Raw genomic sequence first — 27,012 nt, forward strand, 5'->3', positions numbered from 1 at the left:
AGGATGCTCCAAATGCCCAAATGGGAAAATTGGTTTGGCTCCTCTGGTCAAAGTACAAGGGTCTCTGGGCACCTCCTGCTTAACTGTGCCTCCACCAGAAAGCCTCCTGGCAATAGAGGTACACTGCTGTTTGGACTGGATTTGCCTACTTTCGTTCAGTCATAGAGTCATTAGGCTGTCCCCATTCATCAGAAACTCACAGCCTGAAAGAGAGAGGAGTTTACACCCTTCACTCCTGTAGTCAGAGTTTATGAATATAATCTAGTTTGAAAAGTTCCGTGCAGCAAGGATTATTGCCTGACTCTGAAGCCTCTTGCCTTCTGAAAAGCTCCCTGTGCTCCCACGCTCCCCTCTTCTATAGCAACCCCTGACAGTTGTTAGCTTCTGTGCATTCACTGTCCCCGGAGCAACCTCCCCAGGCCTCTGTTTAATTTCAAATCCAATAAAACTGTTTAAAAGCGCCTATAGAGTCTAATTATTCTTTCCCACTGCTGTCCTTTTTAGAAAAAAATTTTAAATAACACGAGTATAGGAGTTGAAGCTGTAAGGCAGTATAGAAATATCTTTAAACTCCAAATTGAAGGAAGTAGAATGATCCAAACCTCCGACAGAGGTGAAGTGATGGGCACTGATAAAATATCACAACAAGTGGGTTGTAGATACTTCTTCAACTTAACTTTGACTCTAATGCTTTCCATCAGCTCCTTTGAAAGCTCAAAAGGTGGACAAGGTTCACAGGGGAGCATGCAGCATGGGGAAAAGGAGTCAGGACACATCTTAAAGTTCCTTCTAGGCCTAAAATTCTATGCTTAGGACTTTTAATAGATGACTTCAAGAAGGCCTAAAAGATCTGGGGTAATTAAGCTAAATGATGGGAGGCTAGACTCAAGGGAGACCTCCCAGCAGTAAGGCAGTGTTAAATATTGGAGTGTATTACACTAAAGGGTGACGTGCAATTCATTTTGCAGGATAATGGTGGTTTTCAAACTTGAACAGACGTCAGAATCACCTGTGAACCCTGTTAAAACCCAGCCCCTGAGCCCCACTTTCAGAATTTCTGATTCTACGGGTCTGGAATGGGGCCCAAGAATTTGCACGTCCAACAGATTTCCTGGTGCTGCTGCTGCTGGTCGGAACACCGTATTGTCAGAATCACTGTTCTGGAACCTTGCCACTCAAAGTGCGGCCCACCCACCGGCAGCATTGGCATCACCAGGAAGCTTGTTAGAAATGCAGATTCTCAGGCCCCACCCCCCAGCCTACTGAATCTGAAAATTCATTTTAAGAAGATCCCCACATGATCCGTGTGCAATAAAAATTTGAGAAACACGACTCTGGAAGTCTTTGGTGGTCGAAGCATGGCTCCTCACCCTTCAGAGGCTGCAGCAGAAAACAACCCTAACCTGAGTGGATTCCCATGGTCCTACAACTCTGCCAATAAGGCTTTGTAACAGCTTTAACTTACAAGCATGATCCCCAAATTTCCATTCCCAGCCTCAGGCAGGATAATCCATCATCCTCAGTTATATTCTAGCAAATGTCGCTGAGGTCACATGCTCAAGGAACATTTAACTAATTCAAACATACTCATATGGCCAGAGTTACTAAGAAGAAAGAGAGGTGATCTCAAAACCAACTGATTCATTCCCGAACCGCACAAAAGGAAATAAGTCTCTGAAACCAACTATAGAGTTCTGTCTTGCTGTGAATCATTCGATTTTCCTACATGAGTAAACCAAGAAGTAGTGTCCCTCCTCTGTGCCTTGAGCTCACTGTGGGTCAGCGTTGATGAAAACAACCTCAAGAGGCCCAGGTTCTGAATGGAAAAGTGATAGGAACTCAGTACTTCTACCTTCAAAGTCAGCCCAAGACAAAAACGGTCGCACCCGGCTCCGTCCACATTGCTATGTCCACTCTGCCCCGGACACCACTGCAGCCCCACCAGGCCCTCCTCGGACATGCTCCTGGCCCTTCACGAGCCTGCCAAGCATTCACCACAGACGGTCTATAATGAAGCCACGTGCATACACGGCCAGCACATGGCAGCTGCTATTAAAATTAGCTCCCGCCCCGAATCCCTGAAGCAAACAAATATTGGGACTTCAAGTGGAATCCTTTGAAAACAAAGAGTTCCTCTATTAGGTGGAATCCCAAACACGAAGTGAGGCAACGTGAGGGGTTGTTCCCAGGCTGACTCTGCAGGTTACCCCTCAGCTGACGCCGGAGAGGCAAGAAGGCCAGGCCCATAAAGCCAAACCTATCTAGGTCTCGCCAGGTCGTGCTGCGCGGCCCATGCCCCTACTAGTGTCTTACTGAAAGCATCTCTGGGAGGGATTTCTAGAGCTCAGATCTTTGGCTCAGCTACAAAGAATCCCAGAGCCAACTTTTCCATGACGTACTTGCAGGCCAGTCCGTTTTGAGTGCGTCATTAGAGACTAAAGGGACGACAGGGTGCCGGGGTGGGGACGCTGCGGCAAAGCCTGGGCATTTGCCAGCTGAGGAATGCCAAACCGGTGTGTCCCGGGTCATGGCTCAGAGCCAGGCGTCTTCCCACCCTGCTGCCGGCCACATAGAGTGGAACCAGCCACCGCAGTGAGGCATCTTGCCTCCCGCTCTCGGTGGGCACACGAGCCATGTGGGTGAAGGTCTGCTCAGATTGTGGCCTCTCAGACCCAACTCCAGGATAGACATATCTCAAAGGCAGCACTTCCAGGGAGGAATGAGGATCTCCTGGTGTCGGGAGCCCCGTTTCTCAGCAGGGTGAACCCCCAGGTTCTCTGCACACAGGCCCCCCACGATGCAGTGCTATTTGTCAGCAAGCACAGGATGACGCGGAGAAACCACAGCCCCCAGCAGCTCAGCTGTCACCCGTGACCCTGGAAGTGTGGGAACAGAAAGGCCATCAGCCACACCCCTCCCTCAGCTGAGACTACACACTGCTTGTCTTCACCTGCCCCGATTTCTGAAGCCCCTCGGCCCCCAAGGGCTTAAAGAGGCAAGTGGCCAGGCAGGGAGGCAAGTACAGCTGGGGTCCATTAATGGCAACCCAGGGTCCACTTGGAAGGACACGAGCCTTCCCTTTTGCTATCGGCTGACCCAATGGGGCCATCAAGAGCACAGGACCTGGCATCCTCCATGGATCCTCCATGGAAAGTTTGCCTAAAACAAACTCTAGGCTTTGCCTAAAGCCTCAACACAAATGTTTTTCCTCAATAAGCAACCCAACCTTCTTGCTCACATGCATCTTAACGTGGTTTTAGAAGTGTGCAATTTGGAGGATGTGAAAGAAGTTTGCTCACGTGACAAGTTATTGGTAAAAGTAACCTTAGGACACAAACTTATTTCTTCTCAAATTATAAAAAAAATAGAGCCGTAGAGACATCGATTCAGAGGTGCAATCGGAGTATGCAAGCACTTGGGTCTCTTTACTACTCAGTTTAGAAAAAGTTAATTTCGGGTTCAGCCCCAGGAGCCAATGAGGGTAGGGACACTACAGCCATTGTTGACAAGACGGACTCTTGACCACCAAAGAACTTAATACATCCAAGACACTGCTGTAAGCGGTCTACACATACTAACACGTTTTATTCTCAAACAGCCCTATGGGGCAAGCACCTCATTTTACAGGTGACCTCATTTTACAGGCGAAGAAACTGAGGCGGAGAGAACTTACCCAGCATCACAGAGTAGTCACAGGCAGTACTGGGATTGGAACCCAAAGAATATGTGCCCCTAGCCCATGCTCCTAAGTACTATGCTACACTCCCACCCTCTGGATGTTACCCACATTTCCCAAACCAAGCCTGACAGATAGGAGTGTACTTGATGGGAGAATCCGAAAATGAGACATGTGCTAAAATCTGGGATAAATGTCACTAAGCCCAGGAGGACTTTGAAGCCGAATTCTACATCCAATTTAATGTGGGTGTGGGCTGCGGTGGGGTTAGGGGAGACTCAGTGCAACTCTCCTGTCCCTCAACATGTGGTCCCTGGACCAGTGACATCAGCGTCACCTGGAAGCTGGTCAGAAATAAATCGGTGGCCTTCACCCCAGACCTGCTGCTGCATGAGAAGCTGCACATTAACACGACTCGAGTGTGCCTAAGGCCTGAGGAGGACTGGTCAAATAATTTCACTTTGCTCCCCACCTGGGCCATCATACGTGGCTCCTCCAGACACATGTGGAGGGTGTCTGGCCATCTGATGAGGCTGTCCCTGAACTGTAGTTTCTTAATAGTTGCCCAATCCAAGAGCACCAGATCTGCCTTCAAACCAGTCTCCAGCCTTTGGGGTAAAGTTGGTGGAAAGTACTCAAGAGCCCACCTTGCCCCAAATCCTTCCCTATCCCCTGAGACCCCCAGCCAGCCAGCCTCCTTGCCCATTTTAGCCCTCCAGAGCCCCACTCAAGTCGCAAGTTTAGAGTAACACCTTGTCTCCTCAAGAAGCCTTCAAGACTGGTCTTCCATTCTCAGCTTCGACATGAGAATGGGGGGCGTGAAATACCAGCTAGACCATCGATCCATTTCCCAGAGCCCCTTCCCATCATCCCAACATGTGGTCATCCAACCCAGGCTCGGAATGTGCCCTGTTGAGAAAAACTCATCAGCTGATACAAATTCAAATCCCCCAGCCTCCCAGCACCCAGCCCTCCATCTCACGAGGACACTTGCCTTTATTAATGCTGAACCCTCAGCCACATTTCATCGCCACAGCCTGTGGCAAATGGGGGCCGACGGGAGTCCTGCCGGTCCAGGTGTGAACCTCCTTCAAAGGTGTGTTTGCTCTGTAGCCCTGATTGAATCACTCAATCTGTGTAGAGTTTCACTTCTTAAACCACAAAATCAGCTGAGAGGGAAGGAATGATAAGCTGCAGTTCTGAAACTTGAGCTGCAACAGCCTCACGCGGACAATTTGTTGCACCACATACGGTGCAGGCGCTCCCCAGGGCCTTGGCTTCGGGAGGGCTGGGGAAGGCCTGAGAATGTGCGTTGCTCACAAGCTCCCAGGCCACGGCTGCTGGTCAGGGGCCACACTTTGGGAGCCACTGCACTGACTGATCTCTAAAACCTCTTGCAGCCCTCATCCGTGTTTCTCCAATTCAGTCAACTAAATACTCTCTGGTATTCTGTTATCACAGAGCTAACCAAGAGCAAGAGAAATGTCACCTGTCTCACTTCCAAATAAATTGAGTAGACATAGACTCTGAAGCAGACTCCAGGCTCTGAGCGGTCAGCGCAGAGCCTGATGTGGGGCTCGAACTCATGACCTGAGCCAAAGTCGATGCTCAACCAACTAAGCCACCCTGGCACCCCAGAGTTACACAGCTGGACTAAGCTTTCCACAGGAGAGATATCCAGAACACAGAGCAAGATAAAGCCCACTAAAGGCGGAGGTCAGAAGTCACTCAGCTGAGGGCCTTGGCTACCCTGCCAGGAGGGTAAATGATCAAAAACACCCAAACTCCTCTCCCATGCCCACCCACAGTCCCACAGGCAAACCCTGGTCTTCCTAACTTTTCCAGAATGTAAGCAGAATTCCTTTGATGGCTTCTGGGTAAAAAATCAGATAAACATGATCCTTTCAGACCACCAGTTATTTGTTCCTACCTGATCCAGTAGTGACCCTTCTGAACATGCAATTTTGTCGGTTGGCGTTGAGGGTTTAAATATGCAGTGTCTGCTGCCATCTGCTGGTAATTTCTAGTAAGTGCAGGCCATGAAATAGATCCTATATCCGAAGGTCCAACATTTCTTAGATTCCTGGGTCAAGATATATATCCGTATTAAGATATCCAGATAACTGAATTTTCAAAAAAAAAAAAAATGATTAATCTGCTGCTTAACATTCTGAGCTGAAACAAATAATGGGGTCACAATGAAGAGCTGGAGCTGGATTCGGGCTAAAGAGCCCATCCCAGTATTTAATAGCTCTGAGACATTCGTTCACTACTGAACTTCTCTGAACTTACGTTCCTCTTCTCTGAAATATGAATGTTGATGCTGCCATGTCTCCGGTGCTAGTGAGGATTCAAGACACGTAAGTGCCTGAAACAATGCCTGGCCCTTCGTAATAAGCCCTTGATCCATCCTCAGTGACGAAGATAAAGATAATGCAAAGCATTTGTTCTCAACTCCATGCCAGTTCCAACCAATTATATCAGAATGCCCAGCTACCCAGGCCCACTCTCCACAAATCGTGATTTAATTGGTCCCTGAGTGTGGGTAGAGAGGCAGCAGGGTGTCAGGATGGTCTTAAAGCTCCCCAGGTGACTCTAAAGAAAACCCTGCAATAAATGCCCCACAGAAAAGCCATGTGTTCGTTGGCAATTCACTGCGGAGAACCTGGTGTCATCCAATCAGTCAACGGCATTTATGGAATGTTCGCTGTGGACAGAGTAGAAGTAGGGCATGAGGAAAAAAAAAAAAAACAAAAACAAAAACCAGGATGGTCCCTGCTCCATTTATCACAATCCAGATGGGAAGATGAAGTGGCAAAGGGCAGGTGGGGTACCATGAGCAGCTGTAGATTGTGGCCTGGGAAGGAGAGTTCTTAGCTTGTCAGCCTTACAGCTCCCCTCTAACAGAAAGCCCGAGAGAGAAAGGAAAGCAGTGCAGAGACCAGGGGCAAGAAGTTTTGGTTACAGGGCTCGTTGTGTAAAGAGAAGAGGAGAGTGACAAGAAATGAGCTGTCCACTTCCCCACTGCCCTGTCACCGCCCCCCCCCCCCCCATCACCACCACCACATACACGCACACACACGCACGGGCACAATTCAGCTGCTATGCAGCCAGTAGGCCGGGCCCAGCTGTCCACTGTGACCAGTGTTTATTCAGCAATGCACCCAGCTCCTACTTATTTGCTTTAATAGAAAAGTGATAAATGAGCCACGATCCGTGATTTTTTTATATTCTTTTAGTTTATTTTCTAGGACTTGGATTTTTCAGCATCCTTGCCATATTATGCTGCATTTTGTTTGGGTAACTAAAAATCTTTGCTTAGGAGCGGCGGGGTGGCTGAATCGGTTAAGCGTCCGACTTCGGTTCACATTAGGATCTCGAGGTTCATGAGTTCGAGCCCCGCATCGGGCTCTGTGCTGACAGCTCAGAGCCTGGAGCCTGCTTCAGATTCTGGGCCTCCGTCTCTGCCTCTCCCCCATTTGCACTCTGTCTCTCTCTCAAAAATAAATAAACATTAAAAATAAATAAGTAAATAAACACCTCTGCTTAGGTTTTAGTAGTGTTAGCAAGAGTGATGGCGGCAGCCATGTGTACTGATTCCCTGTGGGCTGGGTACTTGGAGTATCTAAACAGAATCAGAGATCAGCACATGCTCATTGACCAGAGATGCCACATAACCCACTAAAGGACTTCCTTCTAGTCACACGTGTACATATATATGTGTAGTCCCTTTTTATAAAGACATCATGAGACTCAGTAGAAAGATAGCAAGGTTGATATTTTTAAATATCCATGACCTATTAAGGTTAAAAAAATCAAGGGACACAAGGGGCACCCGGGTGGCTCAGAACCATGATCAGGTCATGATCTCATGGTTTGTGGGTTCGAGTCCTGTGTCGGGCTCTGCTGACAGCTCAGCCTGGAGCCTGCTTCAGATTCTGTGTCTCCCTCTCTCTCTCTGACCCTCCCCTGCTCACACTCTCTTTCTCACTCTCCCTCAAAAATAAATAAACATTTTATATATATATATATATATATATATATATATATATACACACACATATAATCAAAGGATACAACAATATGAACTATGTAATCAATTTATCTTTTTTAAAATGAACACATGTCTGTTACATATGTAAATAAATATAAAATATTCAAAAGGATACGGTTAAACCATGGCTTCCTCTGGGAAGAGAGGAAAAACTATTAGAGATTACATATTTGAATTGCAACGAGCATATATGAGTCTAATAATGTTTTTTCATGTTAAGAAGAGGAGTCAGGACCCTAGTAAATGAATCGCTATGTTGCACATGCCTATGTGTATGTGGTAAGTGTGAACATACAGATTTGGTTGCCCTATGTATGTACGTAGTGTGCATGTATATATGAACGATCCATGGTGTGTATGACAAGTATGTCATATTGTGGTGTGTGCAGATATGTATGTATACATAGTGTATACTTATGTAATATCAAGTATACACACACATAAAATTACTTTTGGCTTATGTGTTACTAAATTCTACAAAAATATAAACATTATATTGAAATAGCGGATTTACCTCGGAACCTCCTAGAACATTTCACATACGGTGAAAGTTACTTGCTGACACTTTCCCAAAGGTGAGATGTTCCAATGTTTTACTTTATCTTCTTCTGCTCTGACAGCATATACATAAACAACCTACGCAAGCCAGAACTGTCCAACCAGAACATATTCTGGTTTGAAACCTGGGGAAAGAAGAATCAATCTGGTATTTTATTATTTAGGCCACGCTATGGCCTCTAGGTAGACTTCACAGGAAACCCCGAATTCTGAACTCTCAACCCTCACCCAATATATTTCTACAAAATTGTGCCATCTGATTTGGCAGCAACTCTTTGCTTTACATTTACAGCTAGCTTATTCTAAATTAAATTTGCATGGAATTTTTAAAAATTGTGTAAGAAGAGAACTGCTGTGCCTTAGCCGATTGCGCACTAATTTAAATCCACATTCAATACAACACAACTCCATTCAATACAGCACAAGGCAACGGGGAACTGTAATAATCCTTATTGAATTATACACATTAAATGGGTGAACTTTATAGTATGTAAATTATCTCACTAAAGCTCCTTAAAAAATTGCTTCCTAAGTTTTTCTTAATGGAAGATATTTACGGGGCACCTGAGTGGCTCAGTCAGTTAAGCATCTAACTCTTGATTTGGCTCAGGTCATGATCTCACAGTTTGTGAGTTTGAGCCTGTGTCAGGCTCTGTCCTGACAGCATGGAGCCTGCTTGGGATTCTCTCTCTCCTTCTCGCTCTTCTCTCCTTCTCTCTCTCTATCCTTCTCTCATCCCCCGCTGGTGCACACGCACATGAGCGTGTGCATTCTCTCTCACACAAAATAAATAAATAAATTTTAATTTTAAAACTGTGTGTGTGTGGGGTGGAGGGTGTATAGAGATTTATAATCTCTATACACAGCAAAAGGTGTTTTTCTGACTGATGGCTCCTTTATTTCTAGCAATGTCTATAGGGAACCACCAGATCCCAGAGTGGGAGCAGGAGCAGGTCACAGGGAGCTGTGGTGGAGTCTTGCCCAGAACACTCAAGCACGTAGGGCCCGCCTTCCCGAGTCTGTACAAACTCTTTGCTCTACCTGCAGGAGGACTACAACCAGCTGAGGCCGCTCTCCTACCCCAACACAGATGTGTTTTTGATCTGCTTCTCTGTCGTAAATCCTGCCTCTTACCACAACGTCCAGGAGGAATGGGTCCCGGAGCTGAAGGACTGCATGCCTCACGTGCCTTACGTCCTCATAGGGACCCAGGTTAGAGGCGGGTGGTGGCAAGGTGTGGTGGGCAGGGCAGGAGGGCAGCGAAAAAGGAAAGACCAGGCTTCTCTTGAACAGCCTATTTCACCAACACTAGGGAAGAGTGTGTCTCATGTATCAACCCCAGAAGTAGCCGTGCCTAAGATCTGCATGATTATTTAGCTCGTGGTCGAAAGAACAATAGAGCTATTTACACGGAAAGGAGGTTTTGATGTGATCTTTAAAAATTAATCCCTCTGCTCTTTATTTTTAAGTAACAAAGTACTTTTTGAAGTAGACACCCTTCTCCAGTCCTGAGCCAGAGGAACGAGGTGCGGACGTCGATCGCGCTAATTACCTAGTCTTTTTTTTTTTTATATCTGAAATCTACAATTGTTTGAAAGTCACAGAATAGGTATGGATGTCAAAGTGACCCCAAAAGTCCAAATGGGCACATTACTCCAGGAGCTCCATAACACCACTGGAGAAAGACAGAAATTCACTCTTCTCTGTTCCCTTTAAACCTCTTGGTCTTTTGGATCTTAGGAAAGAAGTTAAAAACAGATGTATTAGATAAACAAACCTGTGGCTGTAAAGGGCCTTAAAATGTTTTGAAAGCTAATAAAGTTCTATAATTTGAATTACCAACAGTAAGCCAATTGCACAAATGTGTTCAAGATTGTTCCTACTTCTTACAATTTTGAAAGGATTTTGTTCTTTGCTAAATTACTATCCAAAGACACAGAAATGTAATAATATGGAAGGGTTTTATTATTATCTGTTTCATATGTTCCTGTTTTCTATTTCTCCTTTTATATTCTGACTGAAAAGAGAAATTTTTAAAAATAGTAAAAGCATTTCCTAGAGAAAATATGGACAGAAGATTAACACATCCAAAAATCAGAGTATAGTTAATGCTCCTACTCCGAAAGAGAATTGTTTAAAAGCAGGCTTTTACCCTAATTCCAGATGATAATGTTTGACCATATTGACAGAGCCCAGATCCCTACTGCCAAAATATGTGACAGGACATAAATCTCTCTGTGCGATTTGCGCCTCTTTTGTAATTGGTGGCACTACATTGGACAATCAAGACCAAAAAAGAAGGGCACGAGGGTGGCTCAGTCGGTTTGGCATCCAACTCTTGGTTTTGGCTCAGGTCGTGGTCAGATCGAGCCCCACACTGGGCTCTGTGCTGACAGCACAGAGCCTGATGGGGATTCTCTCTCTGCCCCTCTCTACCCCTTCCCCACGAGCATGTACTCTCTCTCAAAATAAATTAAAAAAAATTTTTTTTAAATAAATAAATAGACCAAAAAGAAAAAACCCACAGATCGCTAAAGCAGAGCAATGTGCTTATAAATGGTACTCTAATGTATAAATATTTCGGTTTTTCTTTAAAAGTCACATTTACACCCGTTCATGTGTGCATAGGTTCACATACACATTGAGATCTTTTTAAGTTTGTTTATTTATTTTGAGAGAGAGAGACAGGGAGGGAGTGGGGGAGGAGCAGAGAGAGAATCCCAAACAGGTTCCACACTGTCAGTGCAGAGCCCGAGGTGGGGCTCGAACTCAGAAACCGTGAGATCACAACCTGAGCCAAAGTCACATGCTTAGCCAACCGAGCCACCCGACACCCCAACACAGTGAGATTGTAAAGCAACTAAAATATTTAATTAAATTATGAAAACTAATCCCAACATACAGGCTATTTTCAAAGTAGTTCTACCTTTGAAAAGATTAATGCTCATTCCTTAGGTAGACCTTTGGAAATTCCTCTTTAGGATATGCCTTCCAAGTCTGCATCAACATTCCTTAAAATATCCTCATAGGAGACAAATCTTTATCCCCGTGAGGGTGAAGACAAAGATGTATTCAGAGCCAGGAAATAGACTATTAAGAAATGAGTAATATAATTTGGGATCAAATGAGGCATCACTGCAAGGTAATAAGACTGATCAATCATTGTAATATCCTGTAAGTGGGATCTAAAAATAAGTAGGAAATTTCAAAAACGCCTGAAACAACCACAGAATTATTAGAGTGAGTCTAGCCCCCGAGGGAATTGCTTTTGGAGAAGAAAGCACATGGAAAACCTGATGTTGACATTTACAAAGAAATCCCTTTATTTTTTCGATGTAATATGGGCATGTGTATGTATGCACCTCCTTAAAGAAAAGTCAGTCGGCAACTTCATAGATGTAAAGTGGTGGTGGGGAGAATCTCTACCATATCACGGTTTAAAATATCTACTTAGCCTGAAAAAATAAGTAAGCTTATCATGCGTGGGTGTTTTCTTTTGTTTTTGTTTGTTTGTTTGTTTGTTTTGCCAGATTGATCTCCGCGATGACCCCAAAACCTTGGCCCGTTTGCTGTATATGAAAGAGAAACCTCTCACTTACGAGCACGGTGTGAAGCTTGCGAAAGCGGTACAGTCAGATTTGGATTTAATTTGAAATATATGCTGACGGAAGAATTTGGTGCATGGTTTGGAATGAGTGAGCTACGTGGACTTTTGCTTTAAAGTGCAGTGTGTTCAAGGATCCTCTGTCTGCTTCATACTGTCCCCTCTGTTCTAGTGACACTGGAAGGGACCATTTGGTTGGCGTCTTCCCAGCCACCATTGTCTGTTTTTCTTTTAGGAAAAAACTTGGTGAATTTCAACTGCTGAAGCACTTGTCATTTGATTTAGCAACATTTAGAATATCCAGTTCTGTATTTAGTGTGAATAAAGGGACTCATCTCACTACTTATTATCAATGTAATTTATTTAAATGACCCCATAAAAGGTATTTAGTGATTTTCTTGGGGAAAACTTAGATTAGCATCTGGCAGGGTTATATTTGTTGAATATTTCTCACCATATAATGAATAGCCACTTAGAGCGGCCGGATTATCTCACAAACAGCATCTAGAGCACTCACGTGGACCAGAAAGAAGATAACTAGTTGGAGAATCCAAGTGGCTAAGGACAGATAATAGCAACTAACTCACGGCTGAAACTGTCATCACAGACCTTTCTGCATTCTTGAGAGCTTAACACGAATGGTGATTTTGATGGGGAAATTTTTTAGACCAAATCTTTGTCTCCCAATGACCACCAAGATGTGTGCAAAAACAGACACTAAAATGGACACTAGAGGAGGTGTTTTATGCAAAAGGAGGCTTTTAAATCGTATTTCCATAACCTGAGTCACTTCCTTATTGATAGAGTCACAAACCCATAGACCCAGACTAGAAGTTTCAGAAATTGCTGCTACTTTCTTTTTTTTTAAAACCAGTATTATTTTTTGTTTGTTTCTTTTATTTGTTTCTGAGAGAGAGCAAAAGTGCAAGCAGGGGAGGGATAGAGAGAGAGGAGATGGCAAGAATCCAAAGCAGGCTCCACACTGTGAGCCCAGAGCCCAGCATCAGGCTCGATTCACAAACTGTGAGATCATGACCTGAGCCGAAGTCAGACTCTTACCCGACTGAGCCACCCAGGCGCCCCTCTTTTACTTCCTAAAGTAACTAACCCTGCAAAACTGCGTGCCCTGGGCAGAATAGGAGTCACCCTTTTAAACTGGCCAAGAAAAATATTATGTACAAATTCTTCATAAATAAAAATGTGTGTGTTTCTCTTCTGGAAATTTTCTTATAGGCACCGAAACTAAGGGATACACTCGAATAGAAATGAACTAAGTAGAATTATGTTTATATGGACACAATACATGAGTATATTTCACAAGTACTTGAGACAACACTTCCTACTTCTGTGAATGTCATTTTACAACTACTAGTATGAGCCATTCATTGAGTTCTTGGGATACTAAGCCCTTTACAGGCGCTCTGTCTCATTTCAGCCTCATGGTAACCCGCTGAAGCAGATAGTGTTTGTCTCATCGTACAGGCAAGGAAACAGAGTCTTAGGGAGATGAAAATGTTGGATTCACACAGCTGATAATGACACAAGCAACTCTAATCCAGATCTGTGGATGTCACCGCTGTGTACCTGACCATGATGTAAACTGTCTCCTCCAACCATTTATCTTGCCTTCTGTAAAATGGGTACATGTCTGGAGGTTCTTCTACCTATTCCTCAAACATTCAGCCTCACTTGTCTCACTAAAGGTACATAAACATCAAGCCACGAAAGCAATCGTATGTGATTCCCAGCTATCCGTTTTTCACGAGCAGGTCCCAGAGGCTCCGCACCAGCTTTCTGCATGAACTTGGTTTCCGCTTCCCCTGCTTCCGTCCTATCTCCACCATCATGTTGTCCGTGTCCTAGCCTGACTTCTCATTTAGGAAATTGTTTTTCCCTCTGAAAAGAAGTCAGTCCAAAGCCTCCCATCTCGTCTCGTACTTATTTTAGGAACAATGGCTGAGTTCACCACTTTATTGCCTTTTGCCAGTTTCTCCTAGCAACTGCTCTCGGATACGGAGAGAATCGTGTTTAGCTTATGAAACCCAATTTAGAAGAAATCCAAGCAAGAGTTTAACTTGTTTCATCACAATTCATGTAATTATAGAGATGCTTTAAGTCTCTCTGCTCCCTGACTTTCCTGTCAAGTAGTTTATAATAACAGCTAGCATTTACGGAGCGTTTGCAGTGTGCCAGGCTTTCTGCCAAGCGCTTCACATGCCATGTCTTAATTAATTCTCACAGCAACCCCCCGAGGTGTGTCTATTATTATTTCCACTTTCCTAGAGGAAACTGAGGCTCAGAGAGGCTGAGGTCACACCGCTAGAAAGCAGCAGACCTGGGGTATGACGCTGCTTTAACCAACATGTTCCTCTGCTCCCCTCCTGTAGTCTGTAAAGAAACCTGGAGTCTTGGGGCTTCTTTTCTATACACTGAAGCCCTGTACTTTAATGTGCATCTTCTCCCCATAGTTCAAGTGCTTTGCAAGTTCAGGTTTTTCATATTCAACTCCTTTGGGTCAGTACCTTTCCATTTCCAGAGCATTTTTCTTCTGTCATCTCTCTTTGGCCGCAAAGGGCATTTTATTTTCAAAGGCCACTTTCATACCATACATAGTTACCATTCTTTACACTTGTCAAAAGTCTACCACATTTACATAAATATTTTTGCATCCAATGGTAATAAATATTCATCGTTACGCCTCTACTTGTTTTGTCCTCCCTCTCCTTGTCATTATTGCATTTGTTCATCCCCAGCCAGCTTCCTCATGGGCGCATGTCCACACTACTGCTGGCCGCACTTGTCAATAACTCACTGAACACCTCACATGCGCCAGCCACCCTGCTGCACTTGAGCTCTAAGATTATAATTCACTGGGCATTCGCTTTCCCAATTCCATCTGATTCAACCTGACCATGATTTTCTAAGTTCAGACTTCCTAAGGTATGTCTTGATAAAACGCTTTGCCATTTTCCCTTTTTTCAGCCTTTGGCCTCTTTTTCGACTTCTTCTGCTATCTTCTTCACCCCGCACCTTCCTCACTCTTTGTCTTGGTACCCGTTTCCTGCTGGCTTTGTAACATGTATGCACCAGTGGGTTTAAAGCGGCAAAATTGCTGGGGTGCCTGGATGGCTCAGCCGGTTAAGCATCCGACTCTGGTTCAGGTCATGATCTTGCGGTCAGTGAGTTCGAGCCCCGTGTCAGGCTCTGTGCTGAGCCTGGAGCCTGCTTCAGATCCTGTGTCTCCCTCTCTCTCTGCCCCTCCCCCCGCTCATACTCTGTCTCTGTCTTTGTCTCTCTCTCTCTCTCTCAAAAATAAATAAACATTAAAAATAAATAAAAAATAAATAAATAAACATTAAAAAAAATTTTTTAAAGCAGCCAAATCACTGTAGAAATCCTGGAATCAATGTTTAGTCATCTTTAAAAAAGTCTATGTACTTTACAGACAGAGACAAACAGAGCATGAGTTGGGGAGGGTCAGAGAGAAAGGGAGACACAGAATCTGAAGCAGTTTCCAGGCTCCAAGCTGTCAGCACAGAGCCCGATGTGAGGCTTGAACTCACAAACTGTGAGATCATGGCCTGAGCTGAAGTCAGAAGCTTAACCGACTGAGCCACCCAGGTGCCCCAATGTTCAGTCGTCTTAATCAACTGGAGTCTTGCATTCCTGCCTACAGACTGCAAAAGTCACCGTTACCCTCCTTGTTTTGTGTGCTGGCCGTTTCTTCCTTCTCTCACGGTCTTTGAAACGCGGTCACTCCACAACTGGGCTCTGGGTCACAGAAATGAAGGAGAGACAGCTCCTTGCCTCAAGGGGCCCATAGGCCAGAAGAAGAGGGTGACTGCAGACAACGGCACATCATCTGAATGAATACTTTTAGTACTGAGGTAGTAGAGAGCGGGGAGTGATGGACACATTCGGGGAAGGAGGACTCAGAGACAATTTCTTGAAGCAATTGACATCTGAGCCAAGTATGAGGGATAAAGGCAAGTTTATCAGGGGGACAAACTTAGGGATGAGGGAGGAAAAACTTCCAAATAGAGAAATTAGTACCTGCAAAAGGCGTCCTTTAAAGCATAGGGAGTACAGGGGCACCTGGGTGGCTCAGTCAGTTAAGCATCCAACTCTTGATTTCAGCTCAGGTCATGATCTCACTGTTCATGGGATCAAGCCCCGCCTTAGACTCTGCACTGGAAGCATGGAGCCTGCTTCGGATTCTCTCTCTCCCTGTCTCTCTGTCCCTCCCATGCTCACTCTCTCGCTCTGTCTCTCTCTCTCTCAATATAAATAAATAAACTTTTTTTTAAAAAGCATAGGGACTACATTGGCAAGTGATGAACCAAATGTCACCCACAAATGCTTTAATCAGTCCACATGTGTAGTTTTTTTTTATTTTATTTTTTATTTTATTTTTAATTTATATCCAAATTAGTTAGCATCTAGTGCAACAATGATTTCAGGAGTAGATTCCTTAATGCCCCTTACCCATTTAGCCCATCCCGCCTCCCACAACCCCTCCCGTAACCCTCAGTTTGTTCTCCGTATTTATGAGTCTCTTCTGTTTTGTCCCCCTCCCTGTTTTTAGATTATTTTTGTTTTCCTTCCCTTATGTTCATCTGTTTTGTCTCTTAAAGTCCTCCTATGAGTGAAGTCATATGATTTTTGTCTTTCTCTGACTAATTTCGCTTAGCATAATACCCTCCAGTTCCATCCACGTAGTTGCAAATGGCAAAATCTCATTCTTTTTGATTGCCGAGTAATACTCCATTGTGTATATATACCCCATCTTCTTTACCCATTCATCCATCGATGGACATTCGAGCTCTTTCCAAACTTTGGCTATTGTCGATAGTGCTGCTATAAACATTGGGGTGTATGTGCCCCTTAGAAACAGCATACCTGTATCCCTTGGGTAAATACCTAGTAGTGCAATTGCTGGGTCATAGGGTAGTTCTATTTTTAGTTTTTCGAGGAACCTCCATACTGTTTTCCAGAGTGGCTGCACCAGCTTGCATTCCCACACATGTGTGTTTTTAATGTGATTTAGAGGGCAACACTGAACAATGGACACTTTACATAAAGATACACATTTCTGACTTCTTAAACACACACACACACACACACACACACCCCAAAAGCTCTGGCAACACAAGGCTAGCATTTCCTCATCAACTGCAACGTTTAAACAGTCTTTCAGACAAGGGATGTATCCTTCAGTTTTTCACAATCCCCACCCCTCCATACTAACCTTCACTGAAGCAGTGGACTACATTATCTATCCACCCTTGAGTTGGCAATCTCTGCCTTATAGTCTTTTAAAAAAATCAGCTGCAAATCCATCCAGCCTAGAAACATTTTGCCTCTTTCAGCAACTTGTTACGATAAAATTTCTCTCACAAGTCACTAGGTTCCTTTTTTTTTTTCTTGGCTTTCGTGTTGCCTGTACCTCTCCTAATTCTTAAGTAAGAAATAGAGAACTTCTCTGTTATTAGCTGGTTCTTTAGATACCACCTTACTGTGTATATTCCATTAGTATTTGCTCCCCTCTCCATTTAGAGGAAATGGCTTACTTTTTCTTTCTTTCCTCTCTTACCACCTTCACTGCATCCAAAACAACGTCTCTGTTTGTTCATTAGTTTTACTCTTTCGGACACATTTCTTTTTTTTTTGCTAGCGTCATCCCCACAGAGTGTTAAGACTCTGGCTCAGGGGACAGACCGATTCAAACCTCTAACACTTCTTTAGTTGCATGACCTTATGGAAGTAACTTATCATCTCTAGCATCACTTTTCTGAACTGCAAACGAGGTGACAGACCTACCTTGCAAAGTTCTTACAACGATTTAGTGACCCAGTGACACCTGAGGTTTGCTCAGGAAACTCTAATTGTTGTTAAATTTGTGTGCCTCTCAGGTGCGTCTACAGCCAGGAAGACTTCATGGTCTTTACTCTTTCAGGGTATGCTCTATCTTACTGTGTAACATGTCCCACCTCCACAAAGACAACCTGGAAGAAGTAGTTGGTTTTCTTTCACTTGATTGGTCACCGTGGGTTTTGTTTGTCTGTTGGTTTGTTTAATTTCTTCTTGTCGGACTCTTGTATGTTCTGTGCACGTCTGATAAATTTCCCAGCCTTTGGATGATAAATTTGAGCTATTATAAAGCTATTAGGAAAGTGTTCTCTCAGTTTACGTTCCTCAATCTCTATTTTTTTTCTGGAAAATAAATCGTTTTGGCAAAGCACATCACAGATAACATGTGGATCTAAACAAGGATCCACAAATCCTGCGTTCTTACAGATTGTTCTAAATATTTGGCTGTGTAGGTCACTTTGTTCCAAGGGGTAGATGAAACTGTAAGGAAAGTCATGCTTCTTTGGGACAGTTTTGCATTTCACATTGTTGAGGTCATAAATGAGGTGGTTTCTTTTTAGCCATTTCTCTAACATGGCTGTACCTTCTTCTGCGAATTCTTCTCTCTGACCCTCAGACCACTGATACATGGTTAACAAAATACTCACCTCTTTTTTCTTTAAGTTTATTCATTTATTTGAGAGAGAGAGACACCGTGAGCCGGGGAGGAGCAGAGAGAGAGGAGAGAGAATCCCAAGCAAACTCTGTGCTGCCACCGCGGAACCGGACATGGGGCTCAAACCCACGAAACTATGAGATCATGACCTGAACTGAAACCAAGAGTCGGACGCTTAACCTACTGAGCCACCCAGGCGCCCCACGAAACACTCACCTCTTAACTTGAGTTCTGTTTCTCACACATTCTTCCCAAATCACACCCTGTTTGCTACTTTTCCTGGGACTATCAGTCCAAAACCATGTTGTATTAACACGGCTACCCAATAATGTCTTGATCTACTGTTTCACTATCTTCCGAAATATCTGAACTAGGACAGACAAGTGTGGGCTCTTCCTCCACCTTCAAAAGACAAGCCCTGCCATGCTGTCAGCTGCACTCTGGGAGGTGAAGGAGGGGGATCGAATGCCCCTGCCCATCTTGCAGGATCAGAGGGCCCAGAACCCCATGTGTGAGCTGAGCCCAGGTCTCCCATGATTTCCAGGATCAAATGAGGCTCGTGATCTTAGCAGGGAGGTATTCCAGGTAGAACGGCCCCACAGCACGCTCTGTATATTTTTTCAGGATGACAGAGAAGGACTAGCACGTTGCAAGCAGCCATTCAGTTGACATCTTCACTAGAGTGAGGTGCATTTCACATGTTCATATCAAGCACTGGCCACAATCCCAAAATGTAACAGATATTTCATGACATTATTAAGAAAATGTTCTCTACTTTTCGTCCCTCTTTTGCATCCAACTGGTTTTAATGATTCCAAAAGCCATTCTTTAATCCAAAGGGCAAACCTTAAAATGAACCCACAAAATAGGTTTTGAATAGCCAACATCTTTTCTTTGGGTATTTTCCTTTAGCTCATACAGTATCTATTCTTTATAGGGGGAAAAAAGTGCATTATATCCGGACACAGCCAGAAAAACTTTACTTCATGCGTGGTTTTCATGTATGTGGGCTAATCGTCGACTTGAGCAACTTCCTGCAGAGTTGAGGGATAAGGATGATCATCGCGGAACAAAGAAAAGAACACACACCAAGAGACCCAGATTCTAGTCCAGTTCTTCCACTTTCTGGCTGGGTGCCCTTAAACAGTTCATTTTACCTTCTGGGGCTGTTCCCACTCTATCCTAAGCTAAACCACAAATTCCTTTATTCCACAAGTTGCAAGATGACTGGTCGCTGACAAAGAAATCCCACATTCCTGCCTTGGTTGGCCCACAGAGCATTTTTTTAAGTTGGTAATTATTAACCAAAAATCCAAAAGTCCAACTCATCTTGGGGCACCTGGGTGGTTCCGTCGGTTAAGCATGCAACTTCGACTCAGGTCACGAACTCACTTTCGTCGGTTCAAGCCCCACGTCGGGCTCTGTGCTGACAGCTCAGAGCCTGGAGCCTGCTTCGGATTCTGTGTCTCCCTCCCCTCTCTGCCCTTCCCCTGCTCGCACTCTGTCTCTCTATCTCAAAAATAAAGACTAAAAAGAATTTTTTTTCAAAAGTCCATCTCATCTTGAAAAATACAAAGATGGGCACCAGTGAGTGAACCGTGGCAACAGTGGTCTAAAACTGAGTAAGACTGCCAGCTCTAGAGGGGGTGTGTGCTTCACAGCTCACTGCATTCCTTACCTCTCCCTATGGTCTGGCACCAGCCCTGCCTTCCTTATTAACATAAGCTACTGGAATAGGCATGTAATTTTGCTATCCTGATTTAGTCACGTATCTGCTATGGTTTCCAGGGGCTCACCATCATCCGACTATCCTCTTCCGCATCTGCTTTAATTCTTCAGTTTTTCTCTCTTTTTTTTTAAGTTTATTTATTTATTTTGAGAGACAGAGAGAGCAGGCAGGAGAGGGGCAGAGAGGAAGAGGGAGAGAGAGAATCCCAAGCAGTTCTCCGCACTCAGCACGGAGCCCCATCTGGGGAGATCACGACCTGAGCCGATATCAGGAGTTGGACATTTAACCAACCGAGCCAAGCAGGCCTCCCTCTGGCTTGCTATTTTTTAAATAAGAAGCTATAGTTCTGGACTGAATTTCTATATTTCTCAAAGAGATTTTGTGATTGCCAAATACACCACAGTATGAAATCATCAACAGCTTCGAAATAAAGCCCTAAGCAAGAACAAAATATTTAATCACTTAAATACACATAGAATGTATACCAACTAGGAGGGTGTCTTTGTCAGTAAATGTATTTTATGATTTTTATTTGTACATGTTTTGGGTTTTTCAGCTCCTTAAAGTATGCCTTTAAAGTATGTTAAACCTGGGGCTCCTGGGTGGCTCAGTCGGTTGAGCGTCCGACTTCAGCTTAGGTCGTGATCTCATGGTTTGTGGGTTCGAGCCACGTGTCAGACTCTGTGCTCACAGCTCAGAGCCTGGAGCCTGCTTCGGATTCTGTGTTCCCCTCTCTGTCTGGCCCTCCCCGGCTTGTGTTCTGTCTGTCTCTCTCAAAAATAAATAAAAATTTTAAAAATGAGTATGTTAAAACCAAATAATAATAATATCAATTGGATATTACTTTGCTGAGAGAGACCTCATCGGCAGTGCGTGTTATTGGAGAATGACCTAGCAAACCTCATCCCCCACTCTTCCTATGTGCTTTACCAACCAAGCTGACACTGCCTTCTCACATACAGAAGGAGATACATTTCACTTGTACCAGATTTACACATTCTGCATGCATACGAAAGGGTGCTAAAAACAACATCATGTAGCCCTGTTGTTCACAAAGTATATTTAAACCATATCACTGGCTTTGAATCCTCTCTCAATTTGTACATTTGTCGTATTCTTACATTCAGGATGAGTGGTTACGGATCACTTTCAGAACTTGCTGCTTACCAAAGGCAATCCATGGCCATTTATTGCTAATACCAGAAAGTAAAAAATACAAAAATTAGAATAGCCGATGCAAATGGAAATGTAAAAGAGAAAAAAAGAAAAATCCAACCCAACCCCCGGCCGTCTGTGGGACCAGGAGCGGTAGCACTTGGCAGGGCAGGGGGCTGAAACCACTCTGCTGTTCTCTCTCCTTTCCCCCTCACGCGTTTCTCTCTTTTTGTGTTTAAGATCGGAGCGCAGTGCTACCTGGAGTGCTCGGCCCTAACTCAGAAAGGTCTCAAAGCAGTTTTTGATGAAGCAATCCTCACCATTTTCCACCCCAAGAAAAAGAAGAAACGCTGCTGCGAGTGTCACAGCTGCTGTTCAGTTCTCTGAGGCTGCTGGGGACCTGCCCCACCCGCATCCAAGGGTGAGACCAAGCTCAAACCACGAAGGAGGGCACGACCAGAGAGGAAGTCCCTTCGCAAGCACGAAGGCTTGCCCTTGCACGCCAGGAACACACACAGCACCCCCCCCCCCGCCCCGGCCCTCCAGGAGCACAGCAGCACACTCGTCAGCCACCTGCCTGTCCTCTCTACCAGCCAGAAGCATCCAAATCTCCAAATCGGAGAATGCGGAGCCCGGATTTCAGCCAGTGCCGCTGCTGACCATGCTGAAAACAAAGGCAAAGACCATGTTGCATTTTGCATCCCTCCCACCCCCACCCATGAACGTGAAGCTGATGGAAAATCATCACCAAAAAAAAAAAAAAAAAAAAAAAAAAGGAACTTGGTTCCTATATTAGTGGCCTTACCCGGTGTCTTCTACAAAACACGGGAATACCATACTAACCCTTCCTCCTGAATCTGTTGTTCCCCCTTTGTGTCTTGCATTTATTTGTATTGTTCTAAGAAATTTACTAATATACCAATTTACTCAGGCCTTACAAATCCATACCAAGTTAGCCTAAAGACAATGTATTTTATATGCATTTCCATATTCAGCCTGTTTCTACCAAAGCTATTAGAACCAATATGTACCTCTGAATGCCTGCCTGACTGTAAGAAGAAAACAAGAAAATGTTTAAACTTTTGGAAATTTACAAAGCCAAGATTTTTGAACCCGGTTGAATTGTTGTGGGTCCACATTTTTGCCAAAGATTCACCCTGGAAATGCTTTTGCTGATGGGTAGCGTTATTTTTTTTCCATATTTATATTGTGGCAAGCTACAAATGAACTGTGTTTAAGAAAGTAGTTTCTCTGCTTTTCAATCAAACTGACCGGGGGGGAATATACAGACCTTTTAAAAATCTTTTAAAATATTCTTTATTCAGCAAAGTGAACTTTCCTGCTCCCTCCCTTCCCCATGGCAGACCTGTTTCCTCCCTTGAATTCACACTTACTCCCATGCCCAATGATAACCTGATCTAAAAGAAAGACCTGGCCACAGGGCATGAAAAAGCAAATGCTTAAAAGTCTCCAAAGGTTAAGCAAAGTGCCTCAATTTTTTCACTTGCATCAACCCAAAGTGCTTCTCAGCTTACCCCATGCACGCTCCCGGTTCTATTTAAACGACATTTTCCAAGTACAGCTGGTACTAAAATATTGCCTCTCCCTATTTCCTACACTCATTATCCCAAATGTATATTTAGGGGATGGATCTGTGTATACTCAGCTCTGGATCTGTTTATCCCCTGCTTCCAAAATGATGTGCTCTGTAGAACAGGAATTTCGGTCTTGGGAAGTAAAAGCCCCCAGAAAGTAATGATGTGCCCTTTCTATATGCCTCTTCCAAACATCCTGGGATTCTTGTTTCACAGAGTGAGTTTTTTCCTAGCTTTTAATTAGAGACTATAAAGTCTCCTAATTAGTCTTATTTGCTTACAATTACCCTGGAAACACCCAGGTTGGCACTTTACTTTTTATTTCAATTGCATAAGCCGAGTGCCTCTTTGCAACATCAAATGACACCAATTTCAGCAGAAGAATCTCTGCATTCACACTCCTTCTGTTGGAAAAATCCAGTCTTTCTAGTCCCTTCTGCTCTTGGAGGAAGCACATAAAAAAGAAGCATATGATGTAGGTCTTTTCTGTTAGGACTTTCCATGACACCCCCTCAGTTGTTTAGGTTTTGTTTGTTTGTTTGTTTAGAATTTCTGAAATGTGTTTCCCTTCTTCCACATTGCAAGTTCTATTTCCTTCCCTCCCATCTAGCTGTTAAACGTTTTCTTAAACACACACACACACACACACACACCCCAAACTGAAAGAAAACGGGAGTTTTGTAAGTCAAAGCTTGACAGAGAAGACAAGGACTTTTTGCCTCTGTAAATGAAAACCAACTGTGCATAAACTATAACCCTGCAGAGGTTATGGATTCATTCTTTACAAACAACAATGAGCATTTAGTCCTGTAATAAATGAAGTGCTGTTAGCCACTTTTGTTGCATGATTGCATAGTTACATCTTGCTAAGGGGCCACTCCTCACTTCTCCTTGATGTGGATGAAAAATCCAATGCTGTATATTTGCTCCACCAAGGAGGATTTTCCAGATGTGTGCATTCAACAGGCAAATGGTTGCCCAAGCCATCATCTCCCTACTGGAACACAGAGATTAACTCGTTCACAGTGGGAAGATCATTCTCTCCTCTAGAACCAGAACCCGGAGAGAGAAACCGTTAGTGTCTGGGTGGAGAGGCTCCAGCTCTTAGGTGCTTAGGAGCTAATTATTAAATAAAATAACAAAGAACAAAGCAACCTAAATGAGTTAATGTCATTCCACCAAATCAACCATGTATTCCCTGTTTCAAGGCAAAAGGTAGTTCACTGAAAAGTGTTTCGTGCTTTAAGATTAAACAAAACTATATCCTGACGCCAAAGATAAGAAGACATCTGAAAGAAGGATCTGAAGAAGGATCCTTTAACGGTCTACACAATCTTCCAAAGTCAAGAAGGGGCAGCCGATCTCCATTGGAGGGTAAAGTCTTAGCTTTTCAGACTAAAAGAGACCCCAGAAAATATAGTCCAACCCCCTCATTGTACAGATGAGGAAACTCAAGTCCAGATGGGTCAAAAGAGGTGTGTTATGGCAGAGCTGGAACAGACCTCGGCTATTCTGCTTCCCAGGTGAGTATGCTTACCTCACACTATAGTTGATTCATAATCACAGATGTTAAGTTGTAGTTTTGCAGGTGTATTACCAGAGTTGCATCTGTTTACTCTATAGACGTTAGCCACATGTCAAATGCATAACTTAGGCCCTATAAATTAGATAATCTGTCACACTAGTAATAACCTAGAGACAAGAGTTTGATCTACAGTATGCTTGGAATCCACAGTATACAATATACTGTACCCCAATTTAACTGCACAGTATACAACAATGTAATCTCAATCTAATGGCTTAACCAAGTAGCTAGTTTGGTAGATATTTTTTTCAATCAGATGGTTGGTTACTTGGTAGAATTAATGGACTCCTTGGGCTATTTTGGAAACACACAGGATACACACAAGTCAAAGGCATGTCACGGTAAGTAATCTGGGCTGATTTCTGCCAAGAAAAGTTATACTCAAAGAAGAATTACTGAATGCAATAACTACAGCAACCCTAAACCAGGAAACACTAAACTGGGAAATCCAAAAAATAACTCACATACATATGACAGGAAGGAAATTTTGGTCCTGAGACTCCGATAACAATATGTCTGATCATGATATGCAAAGAACTGCTTGGAGGATCTCTGGTCCGTAAGAGAAATGCCAGATAAAGTGGATATAACCACACACAATTGCCATAGAACCATCAGTAAGGAAATAATATTTAAATGGTAGTAAAGAAGCAATCACAACCATGCTCACAATTTTAGGAGAAATTAAAGCAAGTTAAACCCAAAACTGGAGGCCAACAAAAATGTCATTATTTAGAGTATAGATTCTTGTGAGCAATAACCTCGCAAAGTAGAGAGTCTTCAGAAAAACAATATCGGACTTGAGGTAAACCTTTAAAGATGCAGTATTGGGGCACCTGGGTGTCTTAGTCAGTTCTCTCTCTTCCCTCTCTCTCTCTCTGAAGAGTTCTCTCACCTCCCCTCTTCAAAATAAATTAGCATTATAAAGATGCAGTATTGCATTCACAAAGGCAAACTCATCCAGGAGACCAAAGTGATGGAAAATTAGAAACTGAGGTTTTGCTTTAAAGGAATGTTTAAATGGACACCATGCTGGAGATGATTACCTAGCCATTTATGTCTTCAGCCCCTATGATCAGATGCCAGAATGCAAAATGTGCATTCTCTCTCAAAGGTGAGGGCCACAGGTCACCAGATATTCTCTTAAGAGTTATTGGATAGGCTGCCCAAGTACACATAAGGAAACTCAACAAAATATTTTCATTTCCACAACTGTTAGAAACAGAAAAGGAAAAAGAAGATGGGGAAACCGAGTTTCTTACAAAGGAAGTTAGGTCCTTTTAAAAAGGAAACATTTAGAGAATGGAGAGAAAACTAAAAGTAAACACAAGGCAAAGACACACAACCTGACGATTCTCCCAGAGAGTGGAAAAGTTCTGCCCGGGGCCTCCAGAGGCCTAGGGAAGAAAGGAGGCCTGTTCGTGTGAAGAGCGTTCCAGAGTCAGCCAACAGGGTTAATCATATGATAATTCTAGATAATTCCACCTCACCATTCATGAAAAATGATGAAATTCTGGCCAATGCTCTTTGGGTCCTCAGTAGGAATGCGGGCAGGTCATCACGGTTGCCCATCCACAAGCAGACAGTCAAGGGACACTTACCGAGGAATACGAGTGAAGAAATTATCTTGAAAGTTTCTGAAGCACTAACATGACGTAAAACCTGAAAAGGGTGACTTAATGATATCTGGAAAGACAGTTACTGGTAGGAATGCCATTTATTCATCTTCAGTGGAATATTTCTGAATGGAACGATGGCATTTAACATGCAAAATGACAATAACGGAACACAAACACATGAGATAAGCAACAATTCATGGTGCCTCCGTGGTCAACAAAGCCGAGAAATGAAATGAAATGCCGAGCTCTAGACAGGGGCACTTCAGGCATCAGAGGCTGGGTGGTGTTCACTGCAGATCCATGAGGGTTAGGGGAGGAATGGGTCAAGGAGGGTTTGGCTCATCTGTGAATTCGGGGATGCAAGTTCAGCAACAGTTCTTGGCTTTGTTTTCTTAAATGTTTAGTTATTTTTGAGAGAGAGAGAGAGAAATAGCACAAGCGAGGGAGGGGCAGAGAGAGGAGGACAGAGGATCTGAAGGGGGTTCCATTCTGACTGCAAAGAGCCTGATGCGGGGGCTCGAACGCACAAACCTCAAGATCATGACCTGAGCCGAAGTCAGATGCTTAGCCAAATAAGCCACCCAGGCACCCCTAGTTCTTGGCTTTTAACTTCCATGACAGGAGATTAAAATAAAAGCTACATGATTAATTTTGGTCACAATCTATTTTTTTTTTCTCCCCAGGGAATATTATGTCAAAATCTGGAGTTGTTTTGTGCATTTGCGCTTTAAACATGTTCTACCCCGGTAATTTCGTTGTGTCCTTGAGCTTCATGCTGCTATAGGCAGAGTGATTTTGTTGTATTTTCAGCCATGTTCTCCAAGCCTCTCAATATATGCAGTTATCTTTGATGAACACGGTCGGATCAGTGTTTTAGGGGACAGGAGGTCTGGGGCAATATGAGGAGATGG

General features: G+C 43.7%; 1 protein-coding gene across 1 annotated transcript in view; it reads left to right on the plus strand.

The window, feature by feature from the left end:
* The window catches only part of RHOJ (ras homolog family member J), an 83,327-nt gene extending 60,780 nt beyond the window's left edge, over positions 1-22,547 (plus strand). Inside the window, exons 3-5 of the mRNA XM_007095215.3 lie at positions 9,336-9,500; positions 11,819-11,914; positions 21,543-22,547. Of these exons, the coding sequence (XP_007095277.1) occupies positions 9,336-9,500; positions 11,819-11,914; positions 21,543-21,689 (408 nt within the window). The 3' untranslated portion in view covers positions 21,690-22,547. The remainder of the gene's footprint in view (positions 1-9,335; positions 9,501-11,818; positions 11,915-21,542) is intronic.
* The last annotated feature ends 4,465 nt before the right edge of the window (positions 22,548-27,012 follow it).

Source organism: Panthera tigris, chromosome B3 (genome assembly GCF_018350195.1).
Source record: "Panthera tigris isolate Pti1 chromosome B3, P.tigris_Pti1_mat1.1, whole genome shotgun sequence".
Classification (NCBI taxonomy): domain Eukaryota; kingdom Metazoa; phylum Chordata; class Mammalia; order Carnivora; family Felidae; genus Panthera; species Panthera tigris.